This window comes from Lissotriton helveticus, chromosome 3_1, assembly GCF_964261635.1.
Source record: "Lissotriton helveticus chromosome 3_1, aLisHel1.1, whole genome shotgun sequence".
NCBI classification, from domain to species: domain Eukaryota; kingdom Metazoa; phylum Chordata; class Amphibia; order Caudata; family Salamandridae; genus Lissotriton; species Lissotriton helveticus.
In genome coordinates, this window is record NC_136061.1 from 2,119,522,459 (window position 1) to 2,119,546,621 (window position 24,163).

The 24,163-nt window shown below is 45.7% G+C and overlaps 1 protein-coding gene across 5 annotated transcripts in view; it reads left to right on the top strand.

Moving 5' to 3' along the window:
- CRTC3 (CREB regulated transcription coactivator 3) overlaps nucleotides 1-24,163 on the top strand; it is a 1,392,170-nt gene that overhangs the window by 626,007 nt on the left and 742,000 nt on the right. For all 5 annotated transcript variants that reach the window (XR_013608913.1, XM_078683321.1, XM_078683323.1 and 2 more), the window contains exon 4: nucleotides 23,050-23,111. Coding sequence is in view for 4 of the 5 variants with exons in the window: in XM_078683321.1 (XP_078539447.1) it covers nucleotides 23,050-23,111 (62 nt within the window). In the remaining variant the exon portion in view is untranslated. The remainder of the gene's footprint in view (nucleotides 1-23,049; nucleotides 23,112-24,163) is intronic.

Below are 24,163 nucleotides of genomic sequence, written 5' to 3' on the forward strand. Positions count from 1 at the left end.
ATTGTGTCACCATATGTTGTCCCCCGTTGATACCTTCCTCGCACCCTGCTGGAGTCACAGCCTTGGGCATAGAAAGAGTAAACACCCGGTAAGGCCGATGGAAGCCATTAAAGCACGTAAGAGTCCTGCCTCGCTAATAGAGGTGGGCCTTCTTATCAACGCCAGGTTGCTGTGCAGAAACAATATTGCTTTCTATGACTATGTCTCGCAAAAGAAACCCTCCTGGGTCTTCATTACTGAGACCTGGGCCTCGGAATCTTCAGGTCCCGACTTAGTCGATGCCATTCCATCAGGCTATGCCTTGTTCAGGGTGGACAGAACCGGGCGGAGAGGGGGCGGTCTAGGCATATTGCATAAAACTTCGCTCACTTGCCGGTTTGATTTTCTATCTACCTCTTCAGCTTCTGATCCTTTTGAAGCATTATACTTCTCTTTGAACTCCACAGCTACAGGTTCCTTCTCAGGCATTCTGTGTTATAGGTCTCCGGGTCCTACACCCTCTTTTATTCAGGACATTATGAATCTGGCCGAACCGTTCTTTGGCAGGCCAAATTTCACTCTGCTAGGTGATTTTAATTTTCATTTAGAAAATGTTAGTTCTACAAATACTACCTCCTTGGTGGACTCCCGTGCTGCATGTGGCCTGACACAGCTTGTGGCTGGTCCCACCCATCTGGCAGGCCATACGCTCGATGGCATCTTCTCAAACGATATCAGGCTCAAAACTGGAATTCCTATTCCTTTGGCCTGGTCAGACCATCTGGCAGTACCTTTTGAGCTGAAAATCCCCCACCTTTCCCTGTCCCTTTCTGACATTAAGACAGGGGAACTCAGACGTAATTTTAAGCAGATCAGTAATCAAACTCTGGCCCCGTATATGACTGGACTTACACCCTTCCCTGATAGTAATGCAAACTCTGCTGCAATGGCCCTGACCAATTCCATCTCTAGAGCTTTAGATATTTTGGCTCCCGCTAAACAGTATTACTGTGCCCGCAAGAGCCCCTCTATGCCGTGGTTTAATTATCGCATTAGAAAACTTAGAAAGGACTGTAGGAAACAAGAAAGGAAATGGCATGCCCACCCAGATTCCGCTGCTCCTCAAGGCAAATAAGATAGCAATAACTGAGGAGAAAAAGGCCCATTATACCAATCTGACGGCAACATTAAAATCATCTAGAGACCTTTTTAAAATCATAAGACTGTCTTTATGCCCCTAAGATTATGGATCCTATTGTAGAATCTCAGGAGCTTTGCGATAATATCTCATCTTTTTTTCATACCAAAATCGCTGATATTTACAAATCTCACGAACTCCTTAATACAGAACTGGACATTAGTGCCCCTTTGTTTTCCCCCTACGAATCCATCCCTCCTATGGTGAATCCAGCATTTAGTCTCTTGGATTTTCCTCTTCTCACATACGAGGGCCTAAATCATCTACTTGATAACATCAAGTCAGGCTCCCCTCTTGACCCATGCCCTCTAAAAACCTTGAAATCTTGTAGGGAGACTATTGTCCCCCCCCCTTCTTGAAGTGATGAACCTGGCTATCACTGAGGGAATTTTTCCCTCTGCATGGAAATTGGCGTTGGTAAAACCGCTTTTAAAAAAGGCCTCTCTGGACCCTGGTGTCATGAAAAATTTCCGTCCAATCTCCCTACTACCAGCCCCTGCTAAAATTTTGGAGGCTCATCTAAATCGTCACCTCACCCCCTTCATGGAAGACTCCAACCGTTTAGACATCTCGCAGCATGGCTTCCGCAGTGCTCATAGCACAGAATCCGCCCTTACTGTTGGGGCCAATAACATTTGGTCTAAAGTTGACAAGGGCCATACCACTCTTTTGGTCCTCCTTGACCTTACGGCGGCTTTTGACACCTTGTCTCCTTCGGTCTTGGTTTCCAGGCTGCGGGAGATAGGGGTTGGTGGCTCGGCACTCAGTCTCCTGACTTCCTTTCTTCAGCAAAGGGAGCAACGAATCAAGCTGGGCGATTTTCTGTCATCTTCAAGGCCTTTGCAATGTGGGGTCCCTCAGGGGTCTGCCTAAAGTCCCCTGTTATTTAATATTTACGTGACCCCCCTTGCCTCGGTGGTGAGATCATTTGGCTTTGAGGTGCTGTCATACGTTGACGACACCCAAATTCTGGTCTCTCTCACCCAGAGAGTGGCCGAGTCTGCCTCCAAGTTTAGATCATGTATGGAGAGAAGTTTCCTGGTGGATGATTCGAAACTTCCTTAAACTGAATGGGGAGAAAACGGAGGTCCTGATATGCGGGGGAAGTCAGGACATCTGGTCCAGTGAATGGTGGCCGCCTTCTCTTGGAGACTGCCCTGTCCCCTCTCGCTCGGCCAGAAACCTGGGGGTGCTGATTGATACCACTCTCTCTTTCGACCTACAAGTCAGTTGGACTGTGTCGACCTGCTGTGGTATCATCCGGATCCTCAGAAAGATCGCCGCCTATCTATCTCCAGATGCCCGGAAGCAAGCTACAATGGCACTGGTCTCATCGAGACTAGACTATTGTAATGCTTTATATGGAGGCATGAACAAATCTGCGGTTCATCGCCTCCAAATGGTACAGAACGCCGCGGCTAGGATGGTCTTGGATCTCCCTCGGCTTGCTTCAATATCCCAGGCCCGTAAAGGCCTTCATTGGCTTCCTGTTCAGGCTAGGATATCTTTTAAACTTCCCTGCCTTGCCCATGGGGCCTTGTATGGCTATGGTTCCGAAGGTGTCAGTTCCCTCCCTCAGCCCTATCGCCCTAGCAGAGTGCTTCGCTCCTCCTCTAAAAACCTCCTTACTGTTCCGAGCTTCGCAAAGGCTAGATGGGGAGGCAGAGCCTTTTCCACTCTGGCGCCCAGACTCTGGAATACTCTCCCTCCTGAGCTGGCCTCCCAACCTTTGCCTGGGCTTTTCCGTAAACAACTTAAAACCTGGCTCTTCCGGGAGGCCTAAACGTAGATCCTGGACCCGGTGCTGAAAGACTTCTGCATCTGTCTGTTTTGTCCACTCTGTTATGTTTGGCGCCTTGATGCCCTTGGGCTAAGTTGCGCCCTAGAAGACCTACTTCATTCATTCATTCATTCATTCTCATGAGCTGTCAAGGGAGGGCGCCTGTAGTCAAACACTGCAGTAAAAGACGGTAGAGAATATAATGTTAAGTTAGTTCAATTGGTCATTAATGTTTGCCAAACAGAGAGGGGGGCTATATTTAAAGACCCGCCCGGGTCATACTCTCATCGTCAAGGCTGCACACTCCGGTAAATACCTTCTCATGGCTCAGTGGAACTCCATATGAACGTTTAGAACTCCTATTTGTATACCCAGCATTTTAGAAGCCCGCTAAAAGAGGTTTGAAACACTAGAGTGTTACATCCCAAAGATGCCCGCCAATATTTGGCTGTTTGTGTTGCGCAAAATGTCACACTTCCTGTTTGATTGTAGGCTGATACGATCGATAGATGTTGAGGGAACGATATTTATCAGTGTTATTGTGTTGGAAAAAGAAACCTTTAGCAAGATCGGGTACTTCACTTTGTACAATTCCAAGTCCACCTCGATATGCATGCTGTTGTGTTCTGAGACAACTAGAATGCTACCCTTCACAAAGATGGCCACCGGAAAACGTGCTATATTTGTACTGAAAGATGCCACGTTTCCTGTTTGGTCGCAATTTTGTGCTGGCTCATAGTTCATTTCCAAAAAGTGTCTCTGGCTTGAAGAATACCAATTTTTACATCAGGATGATTTATTGCATCTAATCTTTAGTCCTGACTTTCATACTGCTATGTAGGCAAAAACTCTTAAGTCAGTAAAAAGGTACGAAGGACTAGAGTGCTACCCTTCACAAAATGGCCCCCTTATTAGTGCCAATCTAGTCGGTTAACATTGTTCACTTCCTGTATCAGTAGACAAGTGCTATGTTCCTACTAGTTGGTGTATACATTGGTAAAAAATGATTACTGGTGTAGTGATTTTAGTTTCTCCCCAAAACATTGCAAAAGAAATGAGAAATCGTGGCATTTACATATTGCAGTGTATAATCGTACATATTGATTGCCTTTCTGATCTTAGTGGTATGGTCAGATTGCTATAGGATATTTATTTCTCAGAAAAACAAAGCATACAGTCTAGTATGGAATCACAGTTGGCCCCAGGGAATTTCATAGTCCTGTGTCATAAGTTTGTAAGCGGAACACCCACCGCTGTTCTTTCTCCGAGCGTTCATATGGCGTTCCATGGAGCCGCAAGATAGAATTTACGAGAGAGTATGCAGCCTTGACGATGTGAGTAAGACCAGAGCGGGTCATTAAATATATCCCCCCTTTGGGGCGCTAGGTGGCGCGTGACTAAAATGGCTGCATACCAATAAGGGTCTCGCCAGTCGGGCGGACAACTATCATGCAAACCTATCCTGAGATTCATCACAAGCCCTAAATTGAAGTGAAATCAATGCCAGAATTGCTGGGGGTCGTAACGGCAAAGAGAAGACTGCTGTGGGGCCGAGACTTGAGCGTCAAAGAACCGCATGTCCCTGTGTCGGCAGTAGTGCTCGTGGCCTGGAACTGAGGCGTGGCACCGAGACCTAAGAGAAGCCACAGCTTGCCCGGGCGTGCAGGCCGGTACTCCAACTGATGCATGGGGTGCCGGCACTGGTGACATACCTAACCTCGAGCCTGCAGAGAGACACGACGCAGCAGAGAGGTACCGCTGCAAGTGTGAGAAATTACTTTGCAAGGGGAGGGAGCCTTCACAGACTGCCGATTGATGCGGGCCTCCCCTCATTTCCTGAGATTGCACCCCCGCAGGGCTGTACTGGATGCTAGTGCAGAGTAAATGGTGAAGGACGACTAGCTTTTGCGACGCCCTGGAACCACTGAGTGAGTGCAGACTGTTCACGAGTAAAAATGCGGGCACAGAGAGACGGGGAGGACCTGAATACACTGCTGAGACCCAGTGGGACTGCATGCGGAGCCCGGGGAAAGCCTAGAGTGCCTGCATACTTGGGAGAAACACTGCGTTGAGGGCACCATTTGCTTACTGAGCAGGGCCGATGGTGCTGGTCTGCGACTTTTCACGCACGAGGTACTTGGAACCTCCAAGACCCTTCTCCTGACCGATTGGAGGAGCTACATGAACGCGAGGCCCGGCGCAGGTGCTACGGATTTCGAAAGTCTCCTCACAGCCGTGACACCAGATTTGAAGGGAACAGCTAGGTGGAGGCCATTTTGAGGCGCGAGTCTGGTCCTTAGAGGGCGCCTCTCTCGGGAGTCTGTGACAAGACAAATCCTTGCCAAGACAAGTGGTACTAGACTCCAGCCGACACTATGGGTAGAACGGATGCCAAACAGACCAAAATTCCCTCAGAGGTACGCAAGGTCTCTAAAACTGGCTCCGCGGACCATGTGGATTCGGACGCTGCAGAGAGCCAGGAAGAAGTCTGGAAAACACTACTGCTGAGCATGAAAAGCAGCCTGACTTCCATTGACCAGAAAATGGACCAGAGTCTCAGATCTTGAGGATGGAGCTGCGGAGACAAGGGAGCGGATTTCGCACATGGACAAACTCCTCGGGATCATAGCTGACAAAAACGAGGATTTAGAGGCTCGCTCCGAATGGAACAATGTATGCATTCTTGGCCTGGCGGAGTCAACCAACACAGGCCGCATGGAGGACTTTATTGAACACCTCATGGTCGATCTTTATGGGAGGGAATCCTTCTCCGCTCATCTGACAATAGAAAGAGCACACAGGTCCCTGACTGTGCGCCCACCCCCGGGAGCACCTCCATGCCCAGTTATTGTGAGATTCCTAAACTACCGGGATCGAGATGCAGTCTTGTGCCTAGCCCGGGAGAAGAAGGAAGTCCACTACGAGAATACCACCCTCGCCTTCTGTCCGGACTTTACACAAAACATACAAGAGGCGAGGCGCAAATATGCTGCTGTGAAGAAGAAATTGCAGGCTCAAGACATCCCAATACGCAATGTTATACCCTGCAAAGCTCCACATTACCCACTGAGGAAAACAGCAATATTTTCAAAATCCACAGCAGGCGGAAGACTATCTTAAACGTAATCACTGGAGGTCCCCCACAGTTGAGCCTGCCCGTTTGGGTTCCAGGTATGCTCTCCAACATCGGTTCCGGACTGATACTTCGCCTCCCACTCTACTGCTGAGACAGTATGCTTTACCGAGACCCCTGGATAACAAGTGTGTCTCCAGTGATTAAAAAAACATAAGTTGTGCAGCTGACCAAATACCCGCCCGGACACTCCCCCTCCTCCCACGTGCGCTGCTAGTCTGGCGAAGACTTGGTGGCAAGTGGGTGTGAAAATGGAGGGGAGAGAGCAAGCCGTGGGCCCCTAGTTTTACCCCCCATGTGGGTGATCCCCTGTGACTTGACTTCTTAGCTTTAGTACAAGTTTGTTTTTAAATAGATTTTGTTTGGGGAGGGTTATAATTGCTCTGTAAAGCCTGACCTAGTACAGCAATCCAACCTTCATAGTACTGTAGTACCACCACTACTTCTAAGGTCGGTAATATAACGGACACCCCAGGCGCCAACAACAAATTGCAAATCCTATCATGGAACGTCCGGAGCTTGGACAATCCACGTAAGAAGGGGCAAATCATAGGTTACCTCTAGAGACACCACATCAGTATAGCTTTATTGCAGGAAACACACCTTGACCCTGCAGCCACTCCCCTGTTTGCTGCCCGATGGGCTACCCATCGCTGCCTATTCCACATACTGCAGGGGGGTTGCCATTCTCATAAAAATAAATGTGGCATTTGCGCTTGGGGGGGACAGAGATAGACTCTCAGGGGCAGTACTGCTTGATCTGGGGGAGGCTAGCCTCACAAGATGTCACAATAGCCAACTACGATGCCCCTAACATAGTTGAGCCACAGACCCTTTCAATGCTGTGGTGTAAGATCCAAACCCTTGTATCTACTTATTTAATATGGGGGGGGGGGGGGAATTTTAACACAACTATGTGCCCGCAGATGGACAGATCACAAGTGACTGCATTGAATTACACGGCCACGCATTAACTATTAGTAGACTTAGTAACCACAAACTATCTCCTAGACACGTGGCGTTACAGGCACCCTACACAAAAAGAAGGAACACATTCTTCTGCAGTCCATTCCACATGGTCAATGCTGGATGACCTCTTTGTCTCAATGGGCATGGCACATTGGATAGAATAGGTTACCTACCTCGCACGAATATATTCTGACCACTCGCCCTTCAAGCTGGTGCTAACGCCTCCAGTAGACCAGGCACCCTAAACTCGATGACGTCTTAACGCAACTCACCTCCTGGACATGGTCTTCAAGACTGAACTAGAACAGGAGATTCAGGACTTCTTTGTACATAATGTCGAGTCAGTACCTAGCCTCACCACAGTCTGGGAATTATTTAAAGTCATGGTCAGGGGCTGGTGTATCTCCAAGGGAGGGGGGATTCTAAAAGACATTCGAAGAGAATTCAGCCTGCTGGAAAGCGAAAACAAAAAGCTAGAAAGGGACCTAACTACTGCTGGAGAGAGGGAAGAGACCTGCACCAAGCTGCGGGATAAATTGACGGAGTACACAGCCACAGTGGAACGGGAATGTAAATTCAGGGGGAAGTATCCTGTTGCAAGGGTGTACGGGGAGGGAGATAGGCCGGGGAAGGTCCTGGCAAATCTAGTGCGTCCACCCAAGTTTTCCAACTACATAGCCGATATCCAAGATTCGAAGGGAGAAATAAGCCGAAACCTCCCAGATCAATTGCAAACATTCGTAGATTGCTACAAAACGCTATACACCACACAGAGAGGGCAGCCACTTGACCTAGAACAATACTTTGAAGACACGGCACTGGCATGGCTCGGTAAAAAGCAGCAGAAACTCCTTAGCACAGTCCTCGAAGTAGACAAAATTACTGAAGCAATAATGCAGATGAAATCAGGGCAAACGCCGGGGTCGGAAAGCCTCTCTATAGAATTTTACAAGACCTACGTGAAACAATTAGGCCCTATACTGACAGAGGTCTTCTATGAAGCCAGAGAAGAGGGATCTCTCCCGAGGACCATGAGAGAAGCCCAGATAGTCTCTCTACTCAAACTGGACAAGTCCCCATTACACTGCGAGTCTTATCGTCCCCTTTCGCTACTAAATTGCGACACAAAGATACTAGCAAAAGTACTTTCTAACCGCCTAAACCTCCTGATGCAAAGATTGGTCTTGCCGGACCAATCAGGGTTTATCCCTAACCGTGCTATGTCTCATAACCTTCTAACGCTACTAGCAGTTCTCCAAGATATCGATCCTAATAGTTCGGCGGTGGCGGTGTTTCTTGATGCCACCAAGGCATTTGATTTGGTAGAGTGGGATTTACTAATTGGCATTTTGATATATATGGGTATGCCCCCTGCGATTCTTGCCTGGGTGAAATTGTTTTACACGCAACTGATAGCCACCGTGCTGTTAAATGGGGCTCGATCAGCCAGCTTTCCCATCTCCAGAGGCACAAGGCAGGGCTGTCCCCTTTCCCCCCTCTTATTTGCTCTAGCGATTGAGCCATTGGGCGCTAAAATTAGACAACATCATTAGGAAAGGGCATTGGTTCATCCCTCTAGACAACTTATAATTTCACATTATGCAGATGGTCTAACACTCTACATAAAAAATCCCCAAGATTATCTTAACCCAGTACTGTGGGAAATAACCAGATTTGGGGCCATCTCCGGTATGCAGATTAATTGGGTCAAATCTGTGGCATTTCCATTACCGGACTTGACTAAACCGCACCCGTTGGACTATCCCTTAGTCTGGAAATGTGACAAAGTCAAATACCTGGGAATCTACATTACCAGGGATAAAGAAGGACTGATGCACAATAACTATGGAACTGCAATAGATAAAGTGACGGACATCATTACCAGGTGGCTGACTCTATCCCTCTCGATGGCTGGACGCATATCACTAGTCAAAATGGTCCTCTTACCCAAATTCCTCTACCGGGAAGTTCTTTTTTAGGACATTAACAACACAAATCTCCCGACTGATTTGGGGGGAAGACACACAAGACTTAGCCTTACCACGTTGATGTTACCCTATGCCCAAGGAGGGTTTGATGTCCCCAATTTTGAATAATATTACTATTGCGCACAGGCACACTTTGCCATGTATTGGTTCCACCCCGCCCCCCCCTTATATGCCGCATTTGGCAGTAGGAGATGGCAGTAGGAGATGGCTACATGGCCCCTGTTCCGCCCTCGGGATACCTGTTTACATCAGGTGGTGCTCGAATACGAGATCCGTCCATGGTAGATTGTACCAAAGCGGCCTGGAGGAAGATCACAGCCAAACTAGAAGCCCCAATGTTGTATTCCCCAAAAATGCCACTGCTACGCCACCCAGCGCTACAGGTCCCTGTGAGGGAATATGCCGTATGATGTTAGCACAACTTAAATACACAACATGGGGGGAAGTTTTCGGACAAAGGAACAGTTTTTCGACACACATGACCCCACTACAATGGATTTATTCATGTGTACAAGAATCCGGCAGAGCGTGAAGGCTGCCACCCCAACATACCCCCTAGAGCCGCCTACCTTGTTGCAGCTCCAAGCCCTCTTGCAGTTGACCCCCGCCTAGACGTGTCACCTCGCTGCTGTAAAAGCACACGCAAAATACACCATCACCTTACACCCCAATAGCCCGGCGGGAGTGGGCCAGGGACCTGGAGACGTCCCTTAGGGATGAGCAGTGGGAACTTAGCTGCAAGCAGACAGAGGCCCTCACAGCCAATAGCCGGCTGAGACTCATCTATTATAAGTTTGTGCACAGACTATATTACACTCCCTCGAAACTCCACAAAATTAAACTGCGAGAAGATTACAGGTGTGCGAGGTGTGGAATAGAGGGGGCGGATTTCTATCACTTGGCATGGCAGTGCCAACAGGTACAAGGCTACTGGATGCAGGTATTCAAGGGTATGTCATATATGTTAGACCTACAGATACAGCCGACCCCATTGATAGCGTTGTTGAGTTGCACCCAGGACATTGTTACAGCACATAAAAAATTTCTAGCATTAGGCTTCCTTATAGCAATGCGTAGACTTGCCTGCAAATGGGGACGGGGACAGTGGATACAGGATTTATCCACCTGGCAGGAGCAATCACTATGTTATGCAGATCTGCTCCCAATATCGTCTAGACCAAAAGATATATAGGCCCCCCTAACTATGTACCTTCTCTCTCGGAGAGCCGATTCAGATGCTGAACAGGAAGAGGCGATGGACCAACCAAGACCAGGGGAGTAAACATTGGTCCCCCCTCCTCTCCGTGAGATGGACGGGAGACTATAATGCAATAAGCTATGAAGAGAAGAGAAGATGGGATACACTTGTGGGACAGTTCAGATGGGACACTAAGTGTATGGAAACGCTGCATGGCTTGCCCATCTCCGAATGGATGTAGACTGTTGGTACGAAGGGTCACACTTATCTGGACCATGGGCCTGGTTGGACAGCACATTAGACTTTGTACTGCTATACTGTAGGCGACAGACAGGAAGGGGGGGACAATGTTGTTTGATGTTTAAATGTTACCCTGGAGGGGATTGATTGGTTTACACTGTAAAACGCTTGCATGCATAAAAATAAGTTTATGCTGTTCAACTTGGTAATACAATAAAAGCAGTTAATAAAAAATAAAAATATAGCCCCCCCTCTGTTTTTGGTGACCATTAATGACCAATTGAACTAACTAACTTTACATTATATTCTCAACCGTCTTTTACTGCAGGGTTTGACTACAGCCGCCCTCCCCTTCCGTGACCGCTCATGAGGCCATAAGTTCCTGTTGAGAGTGTATGTACAAACGTATGATCACAATTTCAACAGCGTAAGAATGAAGTGAAATACGCATATAAAAACAACTGATAAATGCCTTTTAAAACGCTGGGTATTATATGTATGCCATGTGTGTGTATATATATATATATATATATATGTGTGTGTTTTTAACTGTGTGACGAGTGAGTACAATCATCTTTGGGCAACTTAGCACCCACTCTAAAAAAATGAGTATGATGCACCTTGATAATTTTGAGATAAAAATATATCACTGGTATTCGCTGCCAACTTTCCTGTTCCACGTGATGGTGATATGAAGCTGATATGTTACATACAGTGTCATTTTTGTTGTTTTGCAGCTTAAGAAATACCAATTTTTCTTTTTTTTTTGCATGCTTAATTTTGAACATGAACTGTGACTGAATGAAATATAATTTAGGCACACTTATTACACATATTAAATATGTGAGTGAAGTAGGGATCACGATGGTCCTGAAGAAGAAAGCCAAGGGGATGGCTTTTGATACATGTTGACCAAATAGGTGGCAGCTCATTATAGTATACCCCCTACATTTCCCCATTTTTAATTTTTCCAGCTAGGGAAGTGAATAAAGTTTATTTTTAATTTGCACCACTATCCTCCCTGACCCTACCACTCCTATATCCGCACTACACATCATTTTTTCACTGCATTAAATGCTCCCGCGTATCTGTAGGTTGCATTATTACCCAGTAAGCAGGTATGGTAGAAGACCAGATAACACCAACATCCCCAACACACCCCCTTCCCAACCCCACCTCCATAGGCTCAGAACACTGGTAGAACACAGCTTGGAAAGGATGAATGAGACTGAAATAAAATAAGATTTGGAGCACAAGAATGAGGAAGCACTGGGACCAGACTTCACCGTGCCTGCAGTGAATAAAGAAAAGAGGTCTCAAAATAAACAGATTAAGAATGAAACTGCAATGAGACTGTAATTAGCTGGTGCTCCTCTGTCTTGAACGGAAGTGAGCTATCGGCACCCAGAAGCAGTCAGAATGCAGCAATTAAGAGGCGCACTAGAGGGGTCCTATGGCAAGCAGGAGGCAGGCATAAACATAATGTAGGTAATTACAAAAGGTCTTGCAGACAGCGCATGCGCTGTAGGCTCAACCTAAAAACAGAGAAATGGCTAGGGATTGCTGGCGGATGAACCTGGCTGCCTCTGAAAAGGTTGATAGAACTGGCTAACTGCTACCTCACGCCCCTCCCAGATCTCCTATTTGCTGACACTGCTACTTCCAGATAGACATCAGATCACCCATCTAGAGATGCTCCGATCACAGTATGCTAGGATAACCTGTTACTTCTACATATGCGAAGGTGACACATTCTGAACGGGCTCGGTTTACATTCATTTTAATTCCAGATTGTCCTTTTGAGAAGACGTGTATATGATGTTGGTGGCGGATACCTTACTGCTTATTGGTTATTCGTTACAGCCCGCAGTTATACTGTGGAGTTTTGTGTTACGGTGAATGATAGTACGTATATAGAGGCTTTTTCCTGAGTGCTTTGTGTGTTCGGTTTTCTGCACCAGAAAATCATAAAGAAATGTTCCAAAAACGAAAAGAAACAACAGGTGACATGTGGATTATCAGTATGCGGACGGAGTCTGCTTCTTCCTATTGTCTTGCCGAAGAGTCTGCTTGTGATTACACTACAGAAGACCTCTGCGAATGTAGTAGTAATGAATAACATACTATCCTAGGAAAGTTTCGATGTATTGTCTCCCCAGCTAATATGCAGAAAGATAAGCAGGATATACCTTTCTGTGCACTCATACACCTACAGGATCAATTAGATAGCCAAGTAGAGATAAAGCTCCTTGTGCTCTTATTGTTAGCGTGCTTGATCCTTCAACGCTAAAAATGGTGTGTTTACCCAGAGATGCTGCTTCTGCAGTGACTCTGCAGTAAAATCCCAAAGACAGTTTTGTAGCATGTGCTTGATGGTTGCAAGTTTCTTTTCTAGCCGAATAGCCTAGCTGCATCAGCTTGTTGGACAATGCACTAAAAGTTGGAATACGTAACAAAAACATGAACTCCTTGGTTGTTACTGAACTGAAGCTGCATTTGAGCCACAAATGTGGGTTATCTGAAAAGAAAGCTGGCTACAAATTTTCTTATTGGATTTTGGGGTTTTGGATGAGATTCCCTTCGAGGAACTTGAGTATGTTTATTTCACAGATCTGGAGGATTGTGCAAGGTTTCTTTGCCGAGATTTTACAGGATTTCTTTGCCGAGGCTTGCAGGCTTCAATATTAGCTCAAAAAATTGCCAGAAGCAGCCATCTTGGCTTGGCAGTGCTCCACTGACAACATATGAGGTGGAGTATTTTAAAAGAAGCAACATCCAGTGCTTTTGACCTCGTAGTTTATGGAAATTCAGGATGTTGAATGATTTAAGATGGTCTCAATACCCCTGCCCTGGGATTCCCTGACTTTGTGATTTTAAGGGAAAAGCAGTATAAATCTCAGATATCACTAGTCATGGTTAGAATTTCTCCAATGCCAGTTTGCCCACATTTCCATCGACGGCATCCCTCATTGCTGGCCTCGCTCAGATGATCCTGGACTGCAGGGCAAGACAGACTTCATCTGTGAGTCCCCCGTAAATGTAAGCTGAAAATTACAGGGGAATTCGAAACAGGTAGCCAGTGAGAAAACTGAAGATTCTTGGACAAAAAGCTGGAGATTGTTAGTTCCGACGGACCGATGTGCAGTTCAGACCAATGTGGCGGGCTGAGACTGCTTCTCGTCCTCGAGTGGACCCCCTGACTGCGAGGGATGTAGATTGGAGTTGACTCAGACGTCGGATACCTGATGGTGAATTAGACAGACAATACCCGTTCTGCGTCCTCTTGCACCCTCGGTCCAAGACAGAGATACCCCGCATTGGACTTTTCCGGAGTGATCGGAGGTTTGGGTTGTCCTCGAGAACGGGGCTGCCAGAGTCTCGAGGTGCAGCCACGTACTCCATCGTGCGTGACCTAAGGCACCCCGCAACATTTGCCGTCCACACGCTTGTGGCTCTCCTCGACCCCCACTGGGTCAGCGCTGCTGGGCCCCCTGCAAACGAGGCAAAATCCACCGCGCCTCCCAACTCGGCGCCTGGATCCTGGGAGGGAGACTCTTAACGGACGGGATTGTGTGTCGGAAATCTGCCGGCTTACCCACAACCTCGGCAATTTCCGCCGCGCTACACAACGCGGACCTTGGACCCCATGGAGGGAGGCTTTGTCTGTTCAGGTCCCGTACAGGCTCTGAGTACTGGAGGACTTCCGGCTCTCACGCAGATACCAATGGACCCAGGCAAAACTGTGAGTAGACATACGCTAGGGGTGCTATTTGTGAGCACATAAATCATTGATTGCTATACTTTGGATCGCTTCTGGGGGAAACATGACATTAAGGAAAGTGTCTTCTAATTGCAGAGGGAATCCATTTTACCCCAGGCCTCTACCCCTCGTTCCTCTACTATTTTTAAAATGGCTGATCTCCTGATCCCAGCTTCCTACTCCCAGGACTCCCCCCCCCCCCCAACCCTGGGAGCTATCTTGTAGCGGCTACTACCATGCTCGCAGTTATAATCAGCTCACAACTTCAACAGGGGCCGTCTTTTAATGGTACCTAATCAATTTTGACAGCCATCTTGTAATGGCTAAACTATTCATTCTCTCCATCTGACATCAGATCCTCCCAAATTGACTGTCAATTACCAACACCCACTAAGAAGCACCAAACAACAGCTATCTTGTAAAGGCCCCAACTAACCTGTCAGCCATCTTGTAACGGCTAACCTATATATATTGGCAATGTGTCATAAGATTCACTTACGCTGAATGTCAACTGTCAACACCTACTTGAAGTTATTATAACCAATTGATAACAGCTCTCTTTCCTTTACTTTATTTTACTGTCGCTCCTCACTGTCAAAGGAATCTCACATCATGACTGGCCCAATCATGATACCTAAAGGCAACAGCTCCTACTCTATTCAGTACCCTCCTAAGCTATCAAAAAATGCCTCGAAAACCTTCAAACACAACCTCCTCAGAAAAAACCCGGATACCCTATTCCTGGATCACTCCTACAACGCCAAAAAAGGCATCATAATCGATAACCTTTTATTTTTCACAAGAAAGATAGCCAAATGGCGATCGGCCTTTCACCAGTTACTATCCATCCAAGGCCATAAACATATTCCCTATGGAACTAAGATTACAACGAGTCCCACTTAGAACCTCAGATCCTCATTGAATATAACATCCTACAAAAATGCCACTGTCCTTATTGAAGCAGCTAACAAGGACCTGGAACTTTTCGACAAATACTTTGTCACATTAAAAAGCCACACCCTCAGCACACTCACTCCCTCTCAGGTCCTCTCTAAACCCTCCACCCCCTCCTCTACTGAAGATCAGAGACCTCCCTCTTCACCCAGACATGAGGATAGAGAGTCTACCAACTCTCCGACCTCTGTACACATTGCATTGACACCCTCTGCTACTTGACCCAGCACCTTTCTTCAACCCCTTCCTTCACTTAGATCCGTGGAAAGAAGCAACGCCAACTCTCCTTCCTCTCCACGTACTGCACGGACAACTCCAGCGACCACAAGCAACACTTAACACTACCCCCTCCACTCCTTCCGTTCCGGTAGAACAGCGACTCCTATGACTCATAAATGATGATAGAAGCAACAACTCCTTCTCCTCTTCAGGTACTGCACAGACATCCTCAGCATTTTTAACAAAACGCAGCACGTCTAGGAATCCTACTCTCACCCCCACCGCCCATTCTTCTCTGGAAGAAAATCAACCACATCCCTCACCTAGAATCGATGAAAGAGGTAACAAATCTTTCTCCTTAGCACACACTACACCGCTATCCTCATCATTCTCTCACAATACTTCTCGGGCCCCGACTACTACTACCCCCACCTCCCTTCCCTCTCCGGAAGAAATTCGACCCCGTCGTGTACCCACATTCAGTGAAAGAAAGATAAACAACTTGCCCCCATTAGTACGCATTTCATTATCATCCTCAACTAGAACTACCATGAGAACCAACTTTAATACTAATCCCTCTACACCCCATGTCCTGTCTTCCACACAGCATCAACAGACGGAACAAGACTGTCTCAAGACCTCTTACCGCACATCTAGGAACCTTCAAAACGTTATCCTTGAAATCAAAACCATCTTACAACTTGCTGAAAAATCTCTTACTAAACGTAGGTATCTTCAAAACTCTCTAAAGACAGTTGACAACGTGACAAAAACTATCCCCCAGCCCCTAGACAATAGATACTTGCGCACACACAATCCATTACGGACCAGGAATTGCAAACTCTGTTACGGTTGTACGAATCTCCATCCAACCATGTCTTAGACAAAGAGGAATACGCTATCCACCTAGTCTCCATCAATCCTTGCAGAACCTCACATCCAATCCATAGAGGAATAAACCGGAATAATCTTCACTCTATAACCCCAATCCAAGATAACCAGGAGCCTAGTCTAAAAAATCCCTCAACCAGATTTCTTGCCTTCTACTAAACTGCCGCTCAGCCTCTAAACACGCTTCTGACATTGCCAACCTCATCCTTGGCAGAAAAATGGACATAATTATCCTCACTGAAACATGGCTCAAGGAATCATCTTCTCCATGCCTTGACCTTCTGGTCCCCCCAATCTTCAACATCATTAGACTAGACAGACCTCAAAAAATAGGCGGAGGCTTAGCCTGCATACATCGTTCTGACCTCACCATCTCAAAATTTCACTCGGAACCCCTGGACTCCTGTGAATAACTTGGGATCTCTGTGAATTAACCAAGCAACCACTCCCTCAAATACATATATTCTGCCATCCTCCTGGTCAAAACATAATTTTCACAGAACAACTTATGTGAATCATCACGACAAACTCGTCCCCTCACTCGAATGACATATTCCTCGGTGATTTCAATCTCCACTGGGAGGACAAACTGGACAAGCAGGTCAACGCCCTTAAAACCTTCCTTGCTGATCACTCCCTGATCCAAGCTATCTCAGAGCCCACTCACTCAAAAGGTGCCACACTAGACTGGCTCATTTCCAAACTAAATACTATTGAATCGATCTCGATTACCCCTTGTGACTGGTCAGACCATCACATTATCACCTTCCAAATCCCTTCTTGTAACAAGATAATCCCCCCACAACAAATTAAACCTAAACAATGGATAAGAGACACTAAGAACATCAACTGGAACAAGCTTGCCTCACAATGTGAGAAGGCTCTTATCCCCCCCAACAACATAGGAGACGTTATTGCCCTCACTGTTAACTATAACTACACGATGACCAAAATATTAGACTAAGCCGCACCGCCAAAACTCAAAAGAATACCTGACAAGGATAAAAACCCATGGTTCAGTGAAGCCCTGAATGAGGAGAGACGCAAACTCAGATCAACTGAACGGAAATGGACGCATCTCCCCCTCCCCCCCCCACCCCCACCCCCTCCCCAGCTGAGACTACTCCGAAAAGACAATCATACAATAAAAGTATTTTAAGATCAAAAAAACGATTGAACAAATTGCCCAAATCTTCACTCTTAACATCAACCTCACAGCTAGGAAGTGACGAATTTTCCACATTCTTCACAGCAAAAATGAATTCCCTCCAGCGATCTCTACCCAAAAATAACTCTCACTGGTCCAACTTAAAATGTTATGATATCACCAAAATTCTAACAACTACTAAACTCAACAACGACTTCAATAACCCTGTCCCAGCAAAGTGCCTACCCCACATCTATCATATCATATCCCCTCTCTGGACCAAGATCATTAATGCCTCGCTATCACAAGGTCACATCCCGGACTGCCTAAAATCTGGTGAAGTTACTCCTATCCTCAAAAAACTGACAGCTAGCAACTCAGCCCCCAACAACTTCTGACCGATAACCAACATTCCAATGCTAGCAAAGGTCTTGGAAAAATGTGTTCAACAACAACTGAATTTGCACATCACAACTTCAATTTATTAAACATACACCAATCTGGCTTCAGACCTGGCCATAGCACTGAAACAGCCATTCCTACATATACTAGACGACGCCCTCTAAGCTCTTCACCGTAATGAAACATGCCTGCTAGACCTTTCATCAGCCTTCGATACGGTCAACCACGACAAACTTCTAAGAAGACTAGAAGACGGAATGGGCTTCTCTGGCACAGTCCTTCTATGGTTCAAATCCTTCCTGGAAAGTAGAACACAATCATTCATGACCAGCAAGATCCTTTCTCTATCTTCACCTAAGCTACTAGGAGTACCTCAAGGCACTACCTTGTCTTTCTCTCTATTCAACTTATATGGAGATCTACTACAGCAGGCATACATCTCCTACCACATGTACACGGACGACACCCAACTTTACATCAAAATCACCTCCATTGAAGAGATAAAGTTAATGAATCTAGCTCTCGAAAAAAACATACAATGGCTAACGACCAACTTTCTCAAGCTAAATTCACAAAAAACTGAATTTCTGTTAATCACCCTTCCCCTATAACTCTCAAGAAATAAAGGAATGGACCAAAATAATCACCGCCCTGAATTGCACCCCAACACTGGTGGACTCCACAATATCACTTGGAGTCACACTGGATAAGAATCTTAACATGCAAGCTCACATTAACTTGATGGCCAAAAATGCCCGCTTTCACCTCAACTATCTAAGAAAAATGAAGCCATTTATCAAGATCCCTGACCTTAAAACTGCAGTTCAGGCCTTAGTCATATCAAGGGTGGTGTACGGTTGCTCCACCCTCTCTGGGCTTCCCAAAATCTCTACCGCACCTCTAAAAGCTTGTCTCAACGCCGCAGCTAGACTCATTACAGGATCTAGGAAATTCAACCACATATCTTGTATTACTCACAAGGCGTTACACCACAATACCCTGCAGTTCCTAGCCCAAAAACTTACTCTATCTGGAGAAAACAGACATTCCAGGAGCACAGGTAACCTACTCCTGAAACCCGCAAGGTTCAACAAAACTAAAACCTCCAACAGCATTTTTGGGAGTGGCGCCATAAATTTGGAACTCGCTTCCACCATTCATCAGAAAAATCACCTCAACGCCCGTCTTCAAATTCCTGCCTTAAAATCCACACAAACACCACGCCAGCTTCAGCTTCTAACTCGCCTATACTCTTCTTCCTTTGATATCTCGAAGATAAGACTTGTTCCAGCCCGATTTGACTCCCTATCGCAGAGCTCTTCTCTACTCTGCCTGTATCCCCCGAACTTTGTCCTTATTACTTATTTGCGTTGTTTTTTTATCTGTTTTGTTGGTAACAAATGTGCTTTTCGTTCCCTGCTCACTTTGTAAAGCGCTCTATTACCCTATCTTGGGTCTGGTTCACGCTATAGAAAACTTTAAAAATAAAATAAATAAAATGGACCTGCCAACAATGGGACATTTACAGGAAGAATGGGCCATGATTTTTGCATGCTGATAATCTGTAATCACCGATTTAACACAGTGTGCAGCATTGGGATCAGTAAAGCCTCAACTAGTTATCGGTCTGTCTTCTCCTGGCCAGGAGATGATCGATGTTGTCCTCAAGGTTTTGTGGAGACAACTAGATTGAAACACCCGTTTCCTGCTGCACTTGTGGGTTCAGAGGCAAATAGGGGCTCACTATGCATGCAGCAGGTGACTATCCTTCGTCTTTGTGAACCTTGGCAGTGTAAACAATTGATAATGAATCTTCTTCTTAGACAGCAGATGTGTGACCTCTTGTCCTGGGGCAACACAGACGTCGCAGCAGCTCCCAAATGTCCTCAGGCAGCTGGGCTGATTAATTCCTCCCAAACAGGCTCTCCTCTGTAGGATGCAAATCTCGTTTGACTGTATGTATGGACTTGTTTATTCAGGGGCAGTGTTTCTTTCTTGCCTGCAAAGATTCTGTGATGTACTAGAGGGAACAGCGGCATCTTGTGTAGAGTTCAGAGTATTGTATTTTCCTTTTGGTTTTTGAGGCTCTTCTGTCTTAGATCAAAGTTGGTTCAAAATAAGGATTGTTGCCTGTCATACTCTATTCTAGTATGGCTTTACTTGGACATGTTCAGTAAAATCAGTAAAAGGCTATAAAAAGGTTGGAAATGAGGGGGTAATGTATTGATTACTTATTGATAATCCTATTACAATGATTTACTCTTTCTCACCCCCATAATTACGGCCATTCTGCCCTCCAGTAAAGTCATTGCATTTTCGTGCTGGGGCTTTGGTAGTTTTTCTGGGGCTAATTAGGGTAGGTCTCTACTGGTGGTGAAGCCAGCCATGAAGGAAAGGGCAGGGGGAACATATTTGGTTAGTCAGCAGAGTGACTTTCTAGTTGGGGATAATGTTAATATTATCGTGGATTGGGGTGAAGAAAATTGAATCAGAGTAATAAGATTACTGGTAGGGAAATTTCACCTTTCAAGTAGCTTCTCTGCTACGATGTAGGCATATTGTTTTCCATGATGCTTCTAAGTAAAAAGGGCAGCATTGAAAACGAAGAGCAGGTGGAAGGTTTTGTTAAAAGATACTTGGTGCATCTTGAAAAGTGATAGGCCATCTTGTCAAATGCATAACTAGATTGTTTCAATTGGCTAGGAAACATATAGCTTTTTAATTAATTTGTAGGAAATTTGTGCTGAAAATGTACTGATTTGGCACCACATTTTCAAAGATTTCTTGGGAAGTGAACCGCTCTACGCCCATTTGAAAGGTCAGTCTTGCTAGGCAATTATAGGAATATATCATGAGTGTCTCTTCAGAACTCCATTTAACTTTTTAGCCATTCTATTCCAATAGTGCACTGTACGTTATATCATTTGGTGCAGGTTATTAAAAAAAAAAAGATCTTGAGGGAATACATGTTGCGTCATAGGCTCAATGCAATACGGGTACAACATTTGTGACCTACCAGGTTCAGATTTCAACTGCAGTCTCCGAGCTCCAGCCCTGTAGAGAACAGGGCTCTAATCATGCTGAACCCGGAACAAGAAAGGACACGTCTAACTGCACCCTGATCCATTTCCTGCCAGTTCAGTGTCTAAACTGATATCCAAGAACTCACTCCACCATTCTCAGAGGTATCTTATTTTTATTTGGCCTTATGCTATTCAGATTTCCTTCTCTCCGACAAAGTATGATTTTAAACTTCTGGTCATGTTGATGTGTGGTTCAAAAAACCCCACAATAGTTACAAATGTCGCGGCAGCAAGCCTACCGAAAAAGCGCATTGCAAATCTGTTTACAACAGAATTATTTTGTCTGAATTTCACAGGCTGGAACATATCGTGGCTTGTGAGGCACTTGAGAATATTGAGTGGTCGTGTGTAATTGGGTTCTTGTTCTCACTTGCACTGAGTGGGGAGAGCGTGGGCCATCTGAAGTTCCTTTTTTCGTGTAAAAGGATGGTGTCGGAGTGAAAGTCGTACTGACGTCTTGACTGCCATAGAAATAGTTGCATTTCTTGAACCGACGGTGTGCGGGTGGTGCATGCCTCCTCAGCCCTGTGCTCAGAAACATCTATAATTAGCCCGGGAGCCTGCTAAGCGGCGGCTGCAAGAGTATCCACTCTTCAGAAAGCATGTGCTGGATTTTGCAGGAGTCTGCCCCTTATTGGCTGCCGGTGTTGCCAGTCCAATAGTTTTCCACAGGCTGCATTGTAGAGAACGGAGCCCTGTGTCCGTGCGGAAGAGGTGCTAACGTGTAATACAAGCTTTTGCAATGCAATAGATCTCGCATTTAAATGCGAGACCTATTGAATTTCAAAGAAGCGGCCCCCATTGTCCTGGGCGCATGCTGCGCTGAATGCAAGCAAACCACGTAGTGCTTGCAGTAAGAGAAACTCAAAAAAGAAATCGGTGCTCACAGACTTAAGAAGACACACTGTGTAACAACTGAAGTAAAGGGGCCATTAGCTATGGGAGATTTTACAAATTAAGACAAGGCCGTTTTAAGGAGGGACTAACGAGCCTATTTACGAATCAGAAGCCAGCATTTACAAAGGACAATGACACAAGCCAATGACAAATATGGGCGGGGCTTCTCTTCCATACTCCACTACAGCAGTCTCGCTGAGCAGGGCATGTGCGCTGACTCAGTCGCAACCTAAAAAGAGGTGGTTGGGGAAAACCTTGCACCCTGTGGTGGGCACCCCATGGTGCCTGCCACACTGTACATGGTTGGGAAGAAGGATCCCTTGCGTACCCCTATGGGCCCCATTTGTCTGCCTTCGGATGAAGGGGGGCCCGCAACGGGCCCCCAAAAGACCCATTCCAACAGCTGTTTTGTGTCGGGCAGACCAAATCGGAACAGCTGTCCGAATCGGTCATCGTAATCGCTCGTCCGGAAACCGTGTTCATAGAGCTGTACGAGTCGGCTCTGAAAGTCTCAGGCTATCGGAATACCTTTCAGAACCGATTCGTACTGCTCGAATGGTTAGCAGGCATCGTAATCGGTTGTTGGGAAATGTGAAAGATTCAAATTCTGCTAAACCGAATCCCATTCGGAGCCTTTCCGATCGACGACATAATCGGCCCCTAAGTCTCGACCTTTCAGTTTATTTAAATAAATACTGTGAGTGGTCTGCAGGAAGACAAGCTTGTAATTGACATCAACAATAATACTTACTTTTGATTGTTTTCTTTAAGAAGTATTTGTTAAAAAGTTAATACTGATGAAGAAATCATTACATTTCGAAATGTGTCCAGTAATACAAGGATAATATGAATGAAAATGAAATTGTTATGAATGATGTATTACTTTTATTAAAAAGGATGGAGATGAATATCCATTGAAAATGTATCATATACTTGGGTGAGATATCTCAATTTTTGGGGGGATTTTTTTTAAAATCATTGTTACATTTCCAGAAGGTCTCTCGTAAGGAATTAGCCATACATATACCATACATACTTTTAGAATAATGATAAAGGTGTGTGGCAGCAAAAGTGAACTTTCAATCAGTTTTATGATTGAAATTTAAATATTTATTTAATTTGCAAAATGTGCTTGTCTATTTACTACTGTTTACTGTTGCATGATTAAAGTGTTGCTATTCTTGGTTTGCTTTTCCTTTACTCGCACTCACTGTGATGGTTCTCCTTATGGGTCAATTTACCTCTCGCCGCCATCTGACAACAGCTGGAGAAGGTAAGCAAATTCATTTATTTATTAAACAAATGGGCAGTACATTTTGCTTTATTTTAGAAATGCATATGCTGGCTTTAACTGCCTGGGCTCTGCTCCTCTTGATGGTAAGTATATAAAACGGTGATGGATGGAATGCTTGAATTAATCTCCGCTACTTGTAATCACTTGGGGCCGCATCCCAATTGATCATTATTTTGCACACCATGCCATCTCAGTTTGGACCCAGCTATATGCAAATCATTCTTGACCCTGCTTCAATAGGAACAGTCCAGCTCAACCTGCCAAGCCAGGGCCTCCCTGAACTGAACACATAAACCCAGGACCAGTTCTCCCTAGTTATTGGCTCATCAGCCAGGTTAAGCTTGGTTCCAGTGACACCGTATATGCACAGGACCCACATCTGGGCACGCCTGTCCCAATTAAGACCACATAATAACTATACAAAACAGTAATGGATGGAATGCTTGAATTAATCTCCGCCACTTATAATCACTCTGCGCTGCATCCTAGTGCATAGTTATTTTGCATACCATTCCACCTCAGTTTGGACCAAACTATATTCAAATTATTCTTGACCCTGCGCTAATCGGAACTGTCCTACCTTGAAATGCCAAGCTCCCTGACCCTGGACACAAGGACCTCAGGACTGATTTCGCCATAGTTATAGTCTTATCACCTGGGTATAGCTTGGTTCCAGTGACATAGTGTGCACAGGACCTACGTCTGGGCATACCCGTTACACTTAGGGCGACACAATAACTATTCAAAACAGTGATGGATGGAATGCTTGAATTAATCTCAGCCCCTCGTAATCTCTCCCGGCCACTTCCCAGCCCAGGCATCGGTCCCGGGCTCACTTTGCCCCTGGACCCAGCTATTCCTGGCTGAAGACCTGCTACTATGGCGATACCAGTCCTAGGTTGCTTGTGACAGTTCAGACTGGACTGTTCCCATGAGGATCATGATCAAGACTGATTGCATCTGGCTGGGTCCAAAGTGAAGTGACATGGTGGGCAAAAAAAAACGATGGATTGGCATGCCACCATCCATCC